Consider the following 18719-nt stretch of genomic DNA (forward strand, 5'->3'; position numbering starts at 1 on the left):
CTGGGTCCTCATTTTACCTACCTTAGAAAGGATGGAAGGCTGAGTCAACCTTGAGCCTGGTGAGATTCGAACTTACAGTAATTGCAGACAGCTGGTGTTAATCACAATGCACCCATCATAATTGGCTACAAGTGATTGTTACTTTCATTGTTGTCTGCAGATTTATCCAGTATATTCCAAACTATTCCTTAGGATAACTATGGATGTCCTGATGTTGGGAAATATTAATAGCTCCCAGAAGAGTAAAAAGAAGAAAAAGACTAAAACACCATGATGTCAGAATAAGAATGTTTTGAATTATATCTAATAAGACTTGTATTTAAAGAACATTCCCTGAATTGAATCCTGAGACCCTAGGAATTTATGGAGATGTATATTAGGGTCAGATGATCATTTCTTTCTAACTGTGTGAAAATCCCTTCCTTAAACATTCTGTTACATTTCTATGTCTTTGCTGCTTTTGTTTATTGTTTAATCTTTGTTGAAGATTAAAGATACACCACATATTACAATAATATGAATAGTCTTGAGGCTTCATTATGCAAAGTATAAACAGCTTAATCAAGTACATGTTAGTAGTTGCCATTGAAACACTGCCCAAATATCAGCCAAAACCCGGCTCTTCTATTTGCAAATCTAATCGCTATAATAATTAATTCCAGCCTTTTCCTAATCTTATTTACAATTTTTTTTAAAAAAAATGCTAGGAAATCCCGCCTCCCCAGTGACTCTGGATACATTACATAGTTAAAAGCCAGAATAATAAAGTAAAAGAACAAAGATTTGTCTTAAAAAGTAAAAAAAAAAAAAAAAAACACCTTTCTTTTATGACTCTATAATCCTTAATTCAGGGTAGAATTGGGGGTGACTGAATGGAACTGAGCATTTACTGTCCGGATGCCCTTTCTGACGCCATGCAGAGTTTGCAGCAGATATTTTTTCTTTGCACCCTAGGAAACATCTGCCGCTACCTAGGATTGAACTCTCAACCTTCCAAGTGGAAGGCGAGGATCTTCACCACCAGGCCACCACGCCGCTCATTTGTCTTAAAAAGTATGCCAAGCAAAACCAAATACTAAAAGGGTCACCACCATCCTACCTCATGGTGTGGGAGAATAAGCAATTTTCCAACATCTTATAGAGCAGTACTATTAGAGAGGGCAAGTGTTGCAACAAAAAAGGCACACTTGACATTGTTTAATTGAGACGCCCTGAACTGCGTCCAGTCTGCCATAGCTTGCTGGATGTGTAGAATATGGAGATAAGCAGTTCTTAAGTAACTAGGCACTATGCCACAAAGGATTTTATATGATAATTAACACCTTGAATAATATTTATAAGCCATCTGGCAACAAATGCAGATCACAGATGTGATGTACCACCATATTCTTTGATTAGCAGAAATCAAAACAAATGAGTCTGATCATAGAAGTATATTGTTTTATAGCAAAGTACTGGTGCGTAACACTTTCTCCAAATATCCATTGATTATATATATATATCTATAGATGTAGATAATAATAGTACAATGCAAACTATATAGCAATGTCTACTTCAGGTAGGCCTTAATTTATCCAGTACCTGTGATAATTGACAGAATAAATTTTGACATATTCTGTAAAATAACCCAAGAAATCAGAAATCTCTCTGAATGATAATTCACTAGTCAGATAATTCTTTTAATCTCTAATGCTTTTTTCCCCATTTCTACAGAAGGAGCAAATACAGTAAAGCTAAGCAAGAAGCAGATGAAGAGAAACATTTAAATCAAGGTAAAAGTTAGTAGTGCTTGATTTTCTTCTGTTGCATGCATTTTTGAAGTTAGTCCATATGGAGCAAAAAAATCTTTTTTTTTCTTTTTTGCAAGTTCTATTGCTTGATTTTCCTTACTTGGAGCTCTTTTCACTCAAACTGTGTATTAGTATTTCTATTATGGGTAACCTTGTAATTGCTGCAGAAAATGTATATGCACGCAGATACCTATCAAAGCTGTACCCTGTTACATAGTATTCAGATAATACTTAAAAGAAGTAAAGTATAAGAGCCACGGTGGTGCAGTGGTTAGAATACAGTACTGCAGGCTACTTCTGCTGCCTGCCAACTGCCTGCAATTTGGCAGTTCAAATCTCACCAGGCTCAAGGTTGACTCAGCCTTCCATCCTTCTGAGGTCGGTAAAATGAGGACCCAAATTGTTGGGGGCAGTATGCTGACTCTGTAAACTGCTTAGAGAGGGCTATATAGTACTGTGAAGCAGTATATAAGTCTAAGTGCTATTGCTATTTCATTTGAGAAAACATTGAGGCTTGGAATATATAAACTGGAATTACACATTGCATCCTTCAGATATAATGTAGTTTGTTTCTTAACATACTGTATGGCCCAAGTTATTAAAAATATTATATCGTGATTTATGGCCTAATGAATTGGGTTAATTCAGGCCATTTAAGATTGTGAAAATATAGTTAAGTAAATCTGATTTATCATAGTATTTGAACATAGAAAGAAAGTCATCCTTCACCTTTTTTCTTTCCCATTCTATTGCAAAATTTTTCTTTTTATATATATGATTTTTAAATGATCAATAGATGAAAAGATTTCTAAGATGTAGAACTTATAGGAATTGTTCCTTTCTTTAAATCCCATTGGAGTCCTTTTCACATGGGCAGAGGAATCAATAGAAAATTTAAGGATGTGCGTATTCATTGCTGTTCTTGATGTAAGCTACTGAAAACTCAAAGTTACTGTTGGAACTCAAGAAAACATCTTCCCATTTCCCACAAATGTATAGTCTTTGTTATGGGATATGACTTTAATATATTCCATCCATCTGTATAATGTATTCATGAGGCTTTTTGAGCATATTATTTTCTTTACATAGGTTTTATAAAACTCTGTGGACATGCAGCAATGTTCTTTCCCTATCTATTTATCTATCTTGTATAATAATTCTTAAGTTTTCAGAAAATCATATTTGCATTCTAGGTGTCAGAACCTACGTAGATCCCTTTACCTATGAGGATCCCAACCAAGCTGTGCGGGAATTTGCCAAAGAAATTGATGCCTCATGCATAAAGATTGAAAAAGTCATAGGTGTTGGTAAGCTCAAGACATCATGTTAGCACTAAATTTTTAATGGTGGAAGGCTTATTGGGGTGTTGAATTGTTGGTTTATTTTTTTTTTTAATTTAAACATTCCTTTCCATCTTTATATTGTCAGTCTTCAGGCAATTTTCAAAAACATTTGAATAAAATAGTTTATAGTGTCTCTGATGAGACCTAGTTTTAAAGTTTTCGACACATGAATTTAGAAGACTGGAACAAGTCCATTATATTTCTGTTTTTACAAGTTATAGAATATAATTTCTATAGTTATAGTTATTCTATTTTCTCAAATAAACAAAAAGAGCAAATAATAGAATAAATCCAAGTGAAGTTGGCATATCATAAACCAAACTATACATTATCCTCATTTGAATGAAGATGGACAATCTTTGTGTGCCCACAGATTGCTCTTAATTTTTGGGGAGGAGAAGGGGGAAAAAAAGAATGCAATAAACATAACAGTGATGTAAAATATATAGCTCTAGGTCAAAAATACAATTGGATATTGAATTTTACATTTTTAATGGTACTCCTACTACATGTTTTTAAATGATGCTAAATGAAATCTACAGGAACTGCACAATTGGAAGTTGCAAAGGGACTTTGGGATTGCATGCAGCCTAAACCAGACAAAAGCTTCTCTGTGAATAATGGAAGGAATGTAGTCAGGTCTTAATTGAATTTAAAAAAATGGATGTGTGGCAGCAGATTCCTTTTGATTATGCTTCTTTTTCTGCAGGTGAATTTGGTGAAGTTTGCAGTGGCCGACTCAAGGTTCCAGGGAAGAGGGAGATCTGTGTGGCTATCAAAACACTGAAAGCTGGATACACAGACAAACAAAGAAGGGACTTTTTGAGTGAGGCCAGCATAATGGGACAATTTGATCATCCCAACATCATCCACTTGGAAGGAGTAGTCACTAAATGTATGTTGGCCATACTAATGTGTATTAGGCCATGTCTTAAGCAGGACAAACTGAAAGTTGCTATGAAATAAAATCAGTGCAAGAAGGTCCTCCCTGCCTCTTTTCCCATTTCCTTCAGTAAAATGACAGATGGAATAGATCCACTGAGTGCTAATAATACAAAATCAGTGCAGGACTAGTCATTAATCTTGTTGTCAGCACTAAATGGTTTTATCATTGTAGCTGATACCTTATCTTGAAGCAACTTATGCATAATTTAACAAGGAACATAATACCACAACTTTTAAAAGAACAGGAGTAAAATGGTAGAAGGATTGTTTGATTTAGAAATTGCGAACGATTAAAATAGTCCCCCATTTTAAAAAATTATGAGGAAGTGATATTCCTCATAATGTGGTAGTATTGAGGAAGGAAGGAAAATAATCTCTTTCTCTCTCTCTCCCTCTCTCTCTCTCTCTCTCTCTCTCTCTCTCTCTCTCTCTCTCTCTCTGTGTGTGTGTGTGTGTGTGTATGTATGTATGTATGTATCATCTATCGTGCAATATTAATGCAATATCAGGAGTTTTCAATTCAATTAGATAGAACGTGAAGCAGGTGTGGGATTCACTCACCTTCCCTACCGGTTCGCAAATGTGAGCACTCCCACGCTTCGCACGCCTGTGCCATCTCTGCACATGTGCACGGCCTTTGTGAATGTACAGTAGTCACACATTATGTATAGGCAGAGCTTCCCACAATCACAGCTACTGGTTCGTGCGACCTGGAGAGAACTGGATGAATGCCACCACTGATGTGATATGTTTTAGTTTTATAGTTATTATGTACACTGAAGATGGCCTTTAATTTTGTTGTACGAGGTGCAATGACAATAAAGTAAAGTAATAAAGTGTGTGTGTGTGTGTGTGTGTGTGTGTGTGTATGTGTTTGTGTTTAATAAAAGTTGAAGGACAGTGCAATGTTGAAAACCTTAAAAAAGATTTTAGATTCAACTGTGAACACAGAAGGCTTTTCAAAACAAAATCATCTTTGCCCTTAACATGAGACATATTATGTATGCATTTGCTGATTTCTTTCATTTATGCATTTTCTCCCATATTAGACAACACTTGGTTTCTTACTTTTAAGGCAGTTAATATTCAGCATATCAATGAAGTCTGATCTCAGGAAGAATAAGGTACAAACCTATTGTCCTAATTTTCAGGCCAGAATTAAAATGCATCTGTGAAGCTCGCCTTCGATAAATAAATAAATAAATAAATAAATAAATAAATAAATAAATAAATAAATAAATAAATAAATAATAAAAGCATTGTTGTGAAGATCAGTGGTGAAATCCGGCCGGATCTATCCAGCTCGCGCGAACCGGTAGCACCAGCAGCGGGAGGCTCTGCCTGCCGGGACGTCATTATGTCCCATTTTTGACCCTCTGCACATGCACAGAAGGCTCTGCACATGCGCAGAACAGGCACGCACGCTCACATTCCCTAACCGGTAGCGAACGTAAGTGCATTTCACCACTGGTGACGATCATAACTGAATTAAATTTATTTCAACAAAAAGAAAATGAAACTAGAGAGATACAAACAATGTATCTTATCCCCTCAAGAACCAATCTTGAGAATCAGATGATTAGTCAGAAATAGATTGGATGTGGATGGTATGTTATCAATGAAAGGAAAACAGTTAAAAATGTGCCTGTATCTTCAAGAAGAAGTTTTGTTGTTGTTTCCTTGTTTTTACCAAGGAAACCTCTGAATTTAACCCAGGATTTCCTATTTAGCCAATGGAATCACCTTCTCTTCTCCTTCCGATACGTTTTAAAGGCAGAAAGTTCCATCAGCAAATCAATATAATTCTGTAAACCATAATGATGAAGAGAAAGATTTCAAAACTCTCAAATTCTTCCAACACTGAGTATTAAACAGCCCACAAAATTATAATTTTGGAAATTTTCTTTAGATTGGACTTTAGCAGAAGTACATGACCAAAATGGGTCCTTTTTACTTTTTGATTCTAAGCCTGTAATATTTATGCTTTCTAAGCAAGATATGTAAGTATGTTTTTGAAGATATTGTCTTTGAAATCAATATTTACTTTATATCTTTGCCGATTATTCTTTATCAAGTCTTCCTACTTCAAACATTCCAACTGTACTTAAAAACATATAGTGATAGATTGCTTACAGTTTCAGCATTTTGAATATGTTCTTAAATGCTGAAACTGTAAGCAAATTAAATTCTTAAATTTCTTTGTAGCAAATTCCTGGTGTTTGTAAGAAACAGATTCCTAGTTTCTACAGTATTTTCAATTAAGATATAAACAATTTAAATGATTTTAGAAGTATTTTTCATTAAAGAAGACATTTCTGCTTGGTCCACAGCATGTTTGCTATAGTGATTTTTATACCACCTTAATAAACTAGGCAATCAACAGGGGAATCTTTATACTGAAACCCCATTGAGGCTTTTAACCTCCAAGCTGTTACAGCTGTAACAGTTATAAATGACTAGATAGTATTTGCATAATGTACTTGTCACTGTATTAAAATGATTTAAAATTCCCAACAGAAGGTTGTAGGCCGAAACAAGTGAATTTTGAAGCCTGATTTCCTAGCATGTAAGGATTGTAAGCCTTTATAAACATATCCAGGTTTTAGTAAACAAACCGGTATCAATATTCTCTATAGAATTATTAGGTGTTGGTTGATATATAGTGCCTTTATGAATCCTGAAATTATAACATAATATAGATTGTTGGAATGTCTTTGATGTTTGTGGGAATAAAATGATAGGAGAAGGAACAAGGTAGTATAGATGCATCAATTTTAAATTTCAAACTACTTCTCTCGGATTGGGAGTTGACTCCAAGAAACATACTGCTGAATTTTAGTAGCATTCTGCCAATAAACAATTTATAGTGGATTTATAATGGTTTATAGTGGAAATAAACAGTAACATTTGTATTGAGTTTAACATAATTCTGTCCCCTTTCCCACCTCCTACCTATAAAACAAAATAGTATCAGAACTTCTGGCTATAGCTAGTGTTCCATAATTACCTTATTTACCAAAAGCCTGCAGACCAGGCTCCATTTCTCCATTGCTCTATTCTATGGATAAATGATGAGATTCTACAAGGATATTATATGGTTATCTAGGTCTAGTAGATTATCATCATGTTTAATATAGCAGGTAACAAAATACTATCAGACACAAATGAGCTTTCAAATTCCTCCCTTGATACCTACTATATTCCTTATCTTAGCTTTGATGCCTACTATATTTTTTGGACCACCTTTTAGAAATTTGTTAATGAAGGAAGGAAGCAGTCACAGAAGTTTCACTGAAATGTTTGCTTTATGGAAAAAAAATCTGTGATTAGCTATGACCAATGTGGTAGCTATTTTGTGTATATATAAATCTCCTATGACAGCTATGTTTTGAGCACACTTGCTCTGAAATTTCAGAAAGTTGTTATTCTCTATAATCTATATAACATTTTGCATTAGATAGTTAATTACTGCCTAGAGTAGAAACCAAATTGAACCAGGAATATGGTTTCCTTTAGATCACCCATTTCCAGGTTATATCATATGTTGAAGCAGAAATTAAAGCTCAAGAATTAGACAATATTTTCATGTCATCCTTGTCTCCTGCCTTATTCTTGTATTAGCTACCTTCTGTTTAGGTATAATAGAGCCATTAATTAATATATTCATGTGAAAAGTTATGATACTTCTTTAAGTTTATAAAATGTCTTTTAATTGAAGAAAATTAATTAAAATTAATTTAAATATATTTGTTAGGTGACTTTAGACATATTGCAAAGAGCCTGTCATGGATATACCTAGCCTGGCACTAAGTAGATTCAATTTTCAATGATGAATGTGAGGAGAGGTGAATGTTCACACATAAAGACAAATGACTTTGCTTAGCCTTTGTCTTTAAATAATTGAATTCCTAGTCAGAATGTCTAAATTCATATTAATGTGCTGTCTTTGATTTCTGCATATGGGGTGAAAAAGAAGTCATTGCTTGTGCAAATAAAATAGTTAAGGGTCACAGATGCCTGATTTGTAATTCATACAAAAATGTTTCTTATAAACAAATTTTGAACAAGATCAAGGGATAGAATGTTTTGGAAATGGCTGAAGTGTGAAGGTTCACATGTCAAAGAACCTGGCATTAAGGCAGGTGTTCCTCACTAAAAATGAAAATGATAAAAAAGCTTCAGCTTATTAATGTTCTATAGTATATTGTTTTCTAATAAAAAATATTTATAAAGAGAAACCATACTAGAACATGCTGAGGTAACATACTGGGTGAAATATATGCTAATCTAGAAATAATTATAGCAGTTTTTCAGTATGAAAATGTTTTCCAGGACCAATTTTCTCAGACAAATGTTTCAGCAGATCCTACCGGGGTCCTTCCTTCCTTTGAATTATATCCCATTTTGTGATCTATGTATGACATATTAAAATCAAATTTAGTCTTAAAAAGGAAACGTTACTTATGCCCCCCCAGGTCAATGCACTTAACTTTAGAAAGTCTATCTACAAAGAAGCATGGAATGATAAAAAAAACAATGTGTACACAATTGGATCCTCAAATGATTCTAAAAACTTTGAATATGCATAAGACACTTTAAGAATTAAATATTGTTTATATATTGTTTGAATAAATACACCAATGGCTGGAATTGGATAATAATGGATTCAAAACATAATGGTTAGCATGGCATCACTTATGGACAACCCAAAGTTAGTTTTCAGCTTTGTATTAAATTTGGCCTTTTCTGGAGTAGAACTTGATGACTAATTTGCCATGCCTTTTCAAGATAGAACAAATGAATAAAGCAAGATTAAAACATTATAAATAAATAATAAATTAAATAAAGAGACAGTAAATTACTCTTGAATGCCACACCTGGATCTTTGCTTACAGCTGATAGGCTGTATCTTTCAAACCATAACTTTGATTTTTTTTTTCAGCCAAATGCCTACAGACATACAAATTGTCTAGCAAATGATGCAATTATCTTTACATTACTCCAAGTGCAAATAGGCCTATTTGGTCTATTACTGCATCTCCATTTCTCTTTAGTGAGCAATTATGGATTCTTATACTCTCTGGAGATTATGATGTGCACTGTAGTTAAAGACCTTGTCAGTGAGTTAGTTTAAGTGCTAATTTTCTGGCTGAAACTCACTAACACTTTTACATTATTTGTTTTCTGGCTCATTCTATAGGTTGGAAGTTGTTCTGTATTTTTTAAAACAAAGTTTTTAAAAAGCCCTATCCATTAACCCAATTGTCTGCATCTATGAACTCTGTTTTTTTTTAATATCCAACTTCTAGGTAAACCTGTCATGATTATAACTGAGTACATGGAGAATGGTTCTTTGGATGCCTTTCTCAGGGTAGGTACCTGGCATGTAATAAAACCTAAAGAGAGAAACACTTTAATATCTTTGTTTATCTATTGGGTTTCAAGATGAAATAGAATTATGTTTGGATATGCTTACTAGGGCATTTTTTCCTATTTCTTTTGCTGGGAGGGTAAGTGAACCATAAAATAAGCTCTAAATAATCCACGTTTACTCAGAAGCAGGTTTGATTAAAATGCTTATTAAAAGTCTCACGTTGTTGTTGGTTAATTAAAATGGGAACATTCCACATATCCCAGGAAGCTAGTGCAAAAAGCACAGGATTATATTTTGCCAGTTAATTATAGGGCTCAATGGCAAGAAAGAAAGTAATGTAGTACAGTATGAGAGTTTTAAAAGATGCATCACCCCTTGAGAACTGAGCAACAGGAGGTCTTGGTCCCAAGGAGGAATACAATACTCAAGTGTAGAATATATTACTTTTCTCACCAGTAAAGTTTGAATACTTACTGCTGGATTTTTAGAAATTGTTCACCCTTATTACCTCACTTTTTAAGTGACTTATCAACAAAGTCAGCATGTTTAGTATGATATATTTATGTTTTCCTACAAGTAGTTTAGAGGATCTAAGGGAGAATCAATTTGTTATCTAATACCTGCTTGAATTTACTTAGTCAGTTCAGACATTAGCACAACTTTTCATAAAGACCCGTCTTTATTCACTTTTAAAAAATAATGCTGATGGTGGGTTCAGAGAGAATCCAAAAAGTTGGAAAGAGAATTTATAATTGATCACAAATATGTTCTTTTTATTTATCTTCCTTATTCCTTCCTCTCAGAAGAATGATGGCAGATTTACTGTAATCCAGTTGGTAGGAATGCTCCGAGGAATTGGTTCTGGAATGAAATATTTGTCTGACATGAGCTATGTTCATCGAGATCTAGCTGCTCGAAACATACTAGTTAACAGCAACTTGGTCTGTAAAGTTTCTGATTTTGGTATGTCCCGGGTTCTAGAAGATGATCCTGAAGCAGCCTATACGACTAGGGTAAGTCAAAATCTGTCTGTCCATCTCTCTCTCTCTGTCTGTCTGTCTATTGTATATCTCTTCTAATTCAATAAAGATACTAGATGTATATTTGAAAAATATGTAATATTATCTAAAGACATGCATTGAAAAGACACCTTAAATCTCCTTTACTTGTCAATATTTATATAATATCCCTCATTATTGGAATCTTGAAGAAAATACAACTTTAATGAAAATATTGAGAGACAATGACCTCCTTCTGTTAAATAGGTTTTGGTAGTTTATATTGTTTTAATTATCATATTTTATGATTAAGAAGTGATTGATATTATTTTGATTATATTTCTATTTTAATGATTTTATTGTTGTGTTGCTTGATATAAGTGGCCCACAGCCATTTGGAGCTGAGCAGCATTCAAACTATAGTAAGTAAATAAGCAAAGAAAAAAAAATAAACTTGTGTTTTCATGTGCTGTTTGCTTATTTATGGAGCTCAGTGACATTTTCATGAACACAAATATGTTTACAACTGGTGGAACAATACTCACTTTAGTGGCTTCATGAGTTTTTGTTGACTGCATAAAAAGTCTAATGAGGCAAAAATCAGAGCTTATACAGCAGTATCCTGGTGATCATAAACATCCTTGAAGCTTATACACATTAGGATAAAAGGTGGTGCAAGGTTTATCATGAAGAAGTATAATTTTGTTAGATGTTTTGCTTTTAAATGCCAGCAGTTCTCCATCTGTTTTCCCAAGTACAGAGATTGTTAGAAAAATCTAGTTTGTGCTGTTTAATTTTCAGACTTCCCCTATAATGAACATGCAGTTCATTAAAAAGACTGGGGAGGGGAAAGAAAATTGCAATCTGCCTTCTGAGTATTTTAATGCTGTCCAGCCCTGTAATTTCCCACTAACAAGGGCAGTGAGGTTTTGAGCCAAGACAGATTTCTAGAGAGCTGTGTTCAAACAGAAGGTCAGGAGGAAATGATTGAAAAGCTTTCCTTGCAATTCAGCAATGCAAATATAGTGAAGTGTTTTCCCTTCCAATGGAACAGCAAAAAATATATATAATTTGCATCACAGTATATTGTCTTGTTTTGATATCACCATTCAGGACAGTTTGGATAAGTTCCATAGTTGAGTAACCACAATTAATTTCAAATTGTTATAGTTTTTTTTTTTAAATGCCACTGATACAAGTCAAGCTAACCATATGGGTTATAGGGATAAAAAGTATTTTTTTTCATTACCATAATAAATGAAAAAGAAAGCTATAACTTGGCTACCATCCAAAGTATCAAATACCATGAGTGCAAGAAATCAGCTCATGTGCTTGTGTCTTTCTCATCATTTCGATGAGCAGCTGCCAACACTAAAGTGCAAGACTGTGTTCCAATCACCAGTCATTGAATATTTTCAGTCCAGGAGTTGGTGCAGGTGATACTAAAAATGAAATGCTACGTAGACACAGATATATCCCAGGCACAAGAACATGTATTTTAAGTGAATTAAACAAAAAAAGAGCATATGACAGTTTAATGTCTTGCTTTCAGCCATAGATATATGGATGTTCCCAGAAAACTAAAAAAAAGAAAAAGAAAAGAATATCATGAGAAAATCAGTAAAGCAGAGCATCACTCTTACTTTAGAGGATTATTCTAGACCCACAAAGACCTATGAACATTTTCTAAAAATAAAAGGGATTGGTTGCTTTAATCCTCTGCTTTGTGTAAACATCTGCCCATTTACCAAAAGAGGAAAGAGAAGGACAGAGGCAGAAAACCTGCCTGTGGGCTAAAAGAACTGGTATGGTGACTAGTTATAGTAATTACAGTAATACTATGTAACAGCATAATGTAACAAGTTTTCTAGGTTCCAAAAATGTTCTGGAAGGAATTTTAAAATTTATATCCTTTTTTATTATTTTTATACATAGTTTAAGTTAGCCAACGAACCTAATACTCCTTTCTCCTCTGCAGCCAAACCTGTGGAATGGGCTGGGCTATATTGAGAGACAGTGATTGGCCCAAAGTCACCCAGTTGGCTTTCATGCCTAAGGCGGGACTAGAATTTGCAGTCACCCGGTTTCTAGCTGGGCGCCTTAAGCATTAGATCAGACTGGCTCTCTAATTTTTATAGATTTATAAAATCATATATAATATATTTATAAAATCATACATAGCTTGGAAATATGGAGAGCAGGTTTTCTCCTCTCATTTATTAACTAAAGGAAAATTGGGGAAAATCAGGGCTAATGCAACAAATAGTTAAGGTTGTAATATCCAATAAAATGGTCACCAATTTTGATTATTTTAAAAGGGAGTCAACACATTCTTAGAGCATAGAAAAATGGGGGGCTCTTTGTCTCTATTACTATAGATTAAAAAAAAAAACCAGGTTGTTAAGGAGCAGCAGTGGAAGAGAATTATCCCCTTCATGCACCATTCATCTGTCTGATGTGCTTGACAGATTATTGGACTAGATATGCTCTTGACCTGATCCTTCTTGTGTTCTCATGTTCTTAAATTGCAAGTAATGTTAAAGGTTGGTAAGGCAGAATTTCAGCTTCCTGAAAACAAGGTATTTTTCCCCAATTTCTTTAAATACAGTAAATCAGTTTAATCGTGTTTTCCATCATTTTTTTGGGATAGAAGATAAACCAGGACCTCACCCTCAGTTCTTATAGTGTTTCAATGGTTTTCTTCTAATCTGCTTGTGTGGCAGGCACAGGAAATACCATTGTATTTTACTTCCCACATCGTTTTAACATACGGCTTAATCCTTGAGTTTGTGATTAAAATTAGATAGTGACCTGAGTTTCTTTGTCAATTGTATCTTGCTCTGTGATAAATATAGACTGTGGTTTAATTGGCTTTGGGCCATTATCCCAGTTTTTCATGTGTTGATTATAACAGTCCCATATAGCCATAGTTTCTTATTGTTTAAAGGGGCAAGTAATATAAAGCATCATGAAAATCATCCCAGGATTTATAAACAAGTTAGATAAAACAAACTGGGTTTGGTTTTGGTAACAGTGGTTATAATACAATGTAATGTGTTATTCATAAAAATCAAACTTATGGGGAAGTAATGGCAGATTTAGCTCTGTGGAGGACGGAGCTGATGCCATGACAGAAAAGGAATCCAGTGAGTTCACTGGTTCCTCAGAATTCCTCTATAGATAAGGAAAAGGTTGGATTGCTCACAATGCTCGCTCCATACAGAGGCTTCCCATTAAGAGAATGTAAGACTGTTTTAGAGCTATGGGAATGGGAGAACGACATCTCACTGAAACCATGGTTCAATGCCTTTAAATGGATATTAGGTTCATATACTTCCTCTCTGAACCACCTTAGCATGTTGCTTGTTAATGATTTTTTTGGATGCTAAGAATCTTCAGAAGGCCAATTTTCATTATACCAATTGAATTTCCTTTTATCTTTCATTAAATACATTTTTTACAAGATAAGGACAGTAAAAGAATAAAAATTTAAAAAAAATTAACTTATTTTTGAATAAACAACAAAAGGGTGACTAGTTGATTTTGGAAAGTTATAAACAGAGGCCATATGGACGTGAAAGAATATTTCCTGTGAGTTGTTTAAAATTTTACAAAAATATACAGGAAGATTTTGAAAATAATTGTAAGAAATCTTTTTGTAGATTTTATATAAATATATGGAGCAATATTATTTCACCATGGAAGAACTCAAGGATATTTGAGAAAAATCTGTTCAGAAATTTCTCTTTAAGATTATCTGCTACTATAATATTGGATTTAAAAGAGGTTACAGAAAAGAAACAGATTTTACTGGACAAAATAGAGATTGAGCTAATTTGTATGTGGATCTGAAACTGGATCTACAAATGCCAGCCTACAAGAATGATATGCAAAACGATGCTACCATGAATTTAACTGACTAAACTTTTAATAATAATAAAACAATAATAAAAGGGAACAAACAAATAATGAATCAGAAGAATGACCTGGGTAGCTTTCTTATCTTGGATTTAGAGATATTTTAAACTCCTAATGAAGGAGTTTCTGACAGGAGACAAAGAGAAAATGATAAGAAATCAACTTGTGGGATAATGTCCAAATGTTACTTTTTTATTTTTCCCTCAAAAAGCAACTGGACTTTCTTGCGCTTCTTGGATCAGAAGCAAAATGTTTTCAAAGGAAAACCAAAACCAAAACCAAGTCCAGTTGCCTTTTGAGAAAAAAAAAAAAAAAGGCGTACCTTTGAGACAACCATGGCCTGGATGATTGAGAATATCTGTAGGACATCATTTTAAGGGATTAATGATCAAGCTTTTAAAAGTAGATTTAAGAAACAATATAAATAGACTTATTTCATCAAGATTAATATATGTATGTACCCTGTGTGTGTGTGTGTGTGTGTGTGTGTGTGTGTGTGTGTACACACAGACATGTATATATGTTATTGCTATAGCTTTTAATGGACTTTTGCTGATTCAAAGTGAATGAGGAAATTGTGTAATTTATCCATTGATAAGAGATGAGTTATGGAAAGTACAAATGCTATTAAAATGTCAGAGAACGTCATAAATTCCTGAAGTACTTATTTGGAGAAAAAAAGAAATCATTTTTTTAATAAATCTTTTTTTTTTAATTTGTTTTACTTTTTATTTTTTTATATTCTTCTTTTTGCATTTGTAAACTGTAATAAAAGTATTATAAAAATATGCTATTCATAAAAATACATGTGTTGGATTGTACCAGATGAGGTTTAAAAAAAGAAGAGTGATTCTGTCTTTTTTTTAAGCAAATAAAATTTATGTTATTTAGTTATTTATGGTCGTGTTTGATCTAGAGAAGCTAAAGCAAATAATAAGAATGGTACTGTTTATAGCCATTATTCTTGCCACATTTGATGATAAGAAGGCACGCATTAGAATTGTAATAGCAACATTTTTTATTCGGTTTTAGAACAGTATACATGTTCTGAAGCATTCCAGAGTCGTATTCCTGAACTGATTTGTTGACTGTGAACAGGCCATCGAGTTGCTTGATAAATGTGTCTCTCAGTCAAGTTCATGTAAAACAAGCCTAGCAGGAACAGCAGACAAGAAAGATTACAGTAGCTAAGCTCTTGCTAGCAACCATCTAAATGATAGGAACGAAATGCTAATCTTATAAAACCATATTTTGTGAGTTTAGCAAATTAATGTAGTCATAGAAGAAGAATATTTGTAGCTCAGGGTTGAACTGTGGGATCCTTGATCCTCCCTGAGCTTTTCTTGCAGTCCTTTCATTACCAAACTAGGTAATAACTAGCACTCTAGCTCTGATGATATTACCTAGTTTCGTAATGAAATGTCTGAAAGAAAACAACTCAGGTTCAGAGAGCCTGGACCCCACAGTACATTAATGTAGCGGTAAGCAGAGAAATCAATACATTTTTGTTTGTGTATACACCCACACACAGACATATACAATACATATACACAGTGTAATATAATACCAATACTAATAACAAAACAATAAAACAAAAGCCCAAAACCTATTGCAATATAATGCATAAGACCATTTTATGATTTTGAGTCCCAGCCAGCAACACTTGATCTTCGCTTCTCCTCATAAATAAAAAAGAGAGCTCAGTATAAAAGCAGAATTCTATAAAATGCAGAACTCATAATTTTCCTTAAAAGGAGCAAACAGTTTTGTGTCCTTTAAATAGCAAGTGTATGCCTAATAATCTGCAAGGCCTGATCATAATTAAAAGCCCAATATAAGCTCTTAGGCTTCCCTTTCCTTAGCAGGACCCTGAAACCCACTCCAACCACTGAAATGTTTACAGGTAGTCCTCAACTTACAGCAACTCATCTGATAGCCATTTGAAGTTACAACGTCATTAAAAACAGTGACTTATGACCATTTTTCACACTTACAACTGTTGCAGTATCCGCATGATCACGTGATCAAAATTCAGAAACTCGGCAACTGAGTCAAATTTATGACGGTTGCAATGTCCTGGGATCATGTGATTATCTTTTGTGACCATCTGGTAGGCAAAGTGGGGAAGCCAGATTCACTTAACAACCATGTCACTAACTTAACCACTGCAGTGATTCACAACAACTGGGCCAAGAAAAGTTGTAAAATGGGACAAAATTGACTTAACAAATGTCTCATTTAGCAACAGACATTTTGGGCTCAATTGTGATCATAAGTTGACAGCTACCTATATTATATCTTCCTCACCTGTATACTTATCTCATACTTTAAATACCATTTGAGGTAAGCATAAAGATGAGAAAACTATTTCCTCTCTTTCTGATGAAGAGGTTGAACTTTTCATGCTTAAGTCTACTTGCTTCCAAATTTCTTTTGCTTACACAAAAGTATGTCTTTTGGAGGAGTTGTGGGGAAACAGGGATTGTTATCTTTTCATTAATGTCCTGTTTCTTTATATAACTAATTATGAACATTATATATAATTGTAATCCTGTATAAATGAATAAACAAACCTTAAGTATTTGCAGTTATATAAATGCCTCTGTTGATTTATTTGTAGGGTGGTAAGATTCCTATCAGATGGACTGCACCAGAAGCAATTGCCTATCGTAAATTTACATCTGCTAGTGACGTCTGGAGCTATGGAATTGTCATGTGGGAAGTGATGTCATATGGAGAGAGGCCTTATTGGGATATGTCCAATCAAGATGTAAGTGTCTTCATGGGAACTACTTTTTGTGATAAATTGCCATGGAGTTGGAATTGAACATGAGTGAGACTATAGCACAATCATTTTATTCAGTGTAATGTGATATTTTATTTTAAAGGCTATCCAGAGAGACAGAGAGAGAGAAAAAGAGAGGGAGAGAGAGAGGAAGGAAGGAAGGAAGGAAGGAAGGAAGGAAGGAAGGAAGGAAGGAAGGAAGGAGAAAGAAGAAAGAAAGAAAGAAAGAAAGAAAGAAAGAAAGAAAGAAAGAAAGAAAGAAAGAGAAGGAAGGAAGGAAGGAAGGAAGGAAGGAAGGAAGGAAGGAAGGAAGGAAGGAAGGAAAGGAAGAAAAAGGAAGAAAGAGGTTTTAGCAGTTTATGAAAAATTTGAAAGGTGGGATTAGCATGGATGGGGAAAAAGGTGCCAGAACTCCTGCAAGAGACTGGGAACTGTTGAGATGTTGATAACATGCTACATCACTTGGACATTTTTATTTCGTAGTTTAAGTGGCCCATAGGGCAATCTTCTAAGATCCCAGAAACAGCACTAGATTTTTTTTTTTTTACCAGTCTATGGTTGAAGTTAATGGAGCATATTTTGTTTTGGGATAAATACAATTTTGCTAAGATGTATTTGATAAGATAGTTGCTATTCATTTATTTATTTATTTATAAAATTTATTGGCTATACGTCTTACCACAAGGTAACTCTGGGCAACTTAGATTCATGGAAATATAAATATAAATATTCTAAAAACATTAAGTTAAATCAAGCCAAAAGCTGTGGTACAATAAAAAATGGGGGGCAGGGGCAGGATGGGGTTGAGGGTAGAATCTGTTGTTAATCGATCAACCACCTCCACTGGATCCTACTGCAATGTCCGCCATTGGAGCCCTGAGCTAGCTAGATGAACCAGGTCTTTAGGCTCTTGTCGAAGGTCAGGAAGTCAACCTTATATTGGAGGGCAAGATGTTCCACAGGGCAGGTGCAACAGCAGAGAAAGCCCTTTTTCTGGACCCCAACCACCAGAATAATCGGGCTGACTACTCTGCCAGCACAGTGGGATGGGCCAGTTTCAGTGAGATGAGATATTCCCTCAAGAAACCTGGACCCATGCCATGAAAAGCTATCATATCAGAATAATTGCTGTAAAGATTGAACTTGGATTGGATAAAGACAATCAAAAGACTATGACCCTAATTCATTTCCATTTTTATTTGTGGGATATACCACCAACTGAATTTCTTACAAATTATACAAGCAAAAAAAAGTCAAATTAACTGGAAGTGCTTAACTTCCAGCAGATTTTCCAGAGTTTGTGAAATTGATTAGAGAATAGCAAAATATCAAGGAATGATTGAAGGGACTGCTCATGAGCTTTGCTTCTGTTGTTGTTGGTCAGGAAGGGAATCATTCATTCATCCATACATCTACCCTTTAAAAAAAATATCTCATACCTTTCTTCAAACGTTCAGGAAGGAGAAATGTTGACAAGACAGAGAAATAATTGAGAAAACTTGAAATATCTGGCTGCTTGAGATTCTGCAGCGTATTGTATAGGTCTACATTTAGGCAGTTAAGTAC

General features: G+C 34.2%; 1 protein-coding gene across 3 annotated transcripts in view; it reads left to right on the forward strand.

The window, feature by feature from the left end:
* The window catches only part of EPHA4 (EPH receptor A4), a 152653-nt gene that overhangs the window by 120835 nt on the left and 13099 nt on the right, over window positions 1-18719 (forward strand). Inside the window, exons 9-14 of one of the 3 annotated variants that reach the window (XM_070946053.1) lie at window positions 1714-1772; window positions 2984-3097; window positions 3843-4028; window positions 9388-9449; window positions 10256-10465; window positions 16989-17138. In XM_070946053.1, the coding sequence (XP_070802154.1) occupies window positions 1714-1772; window positions 2984-3097; window positions 3843-4028; window positions 9388-9449; window positions 10256-10465; window positions 16989-17138 (781 nt within the window). Of the gene's footprint in view, window positions 1-1713; window positions 1773-2966; window positions 3098-3842; window positions 4029-9387; window positions 9450-10255; window positions 10466-16988; window positions 17139-18719 lie in introns of all 3 variants that reach the window. The other 2 variants (XM_070946054.1, XM_070946055.1) reach the window with 2 other exon arrangements.

This window comes from Pituophis catenifer, unplaced genomic scaffold (assembly GCF_029215685.1).
Source record: "Pituophis catenifer annectens isolate HBS135680 unplaced genomic scaffold, rPitCat1.0.hap2 SCAF_6, whole genome shotgun sequence".
Taxonomy (NCBI): Eukaryota; Metazoa; Chordata; class Lepidosauria; order Squamata; family Colubridae; genus Pituophis; species Pituophis catenifer.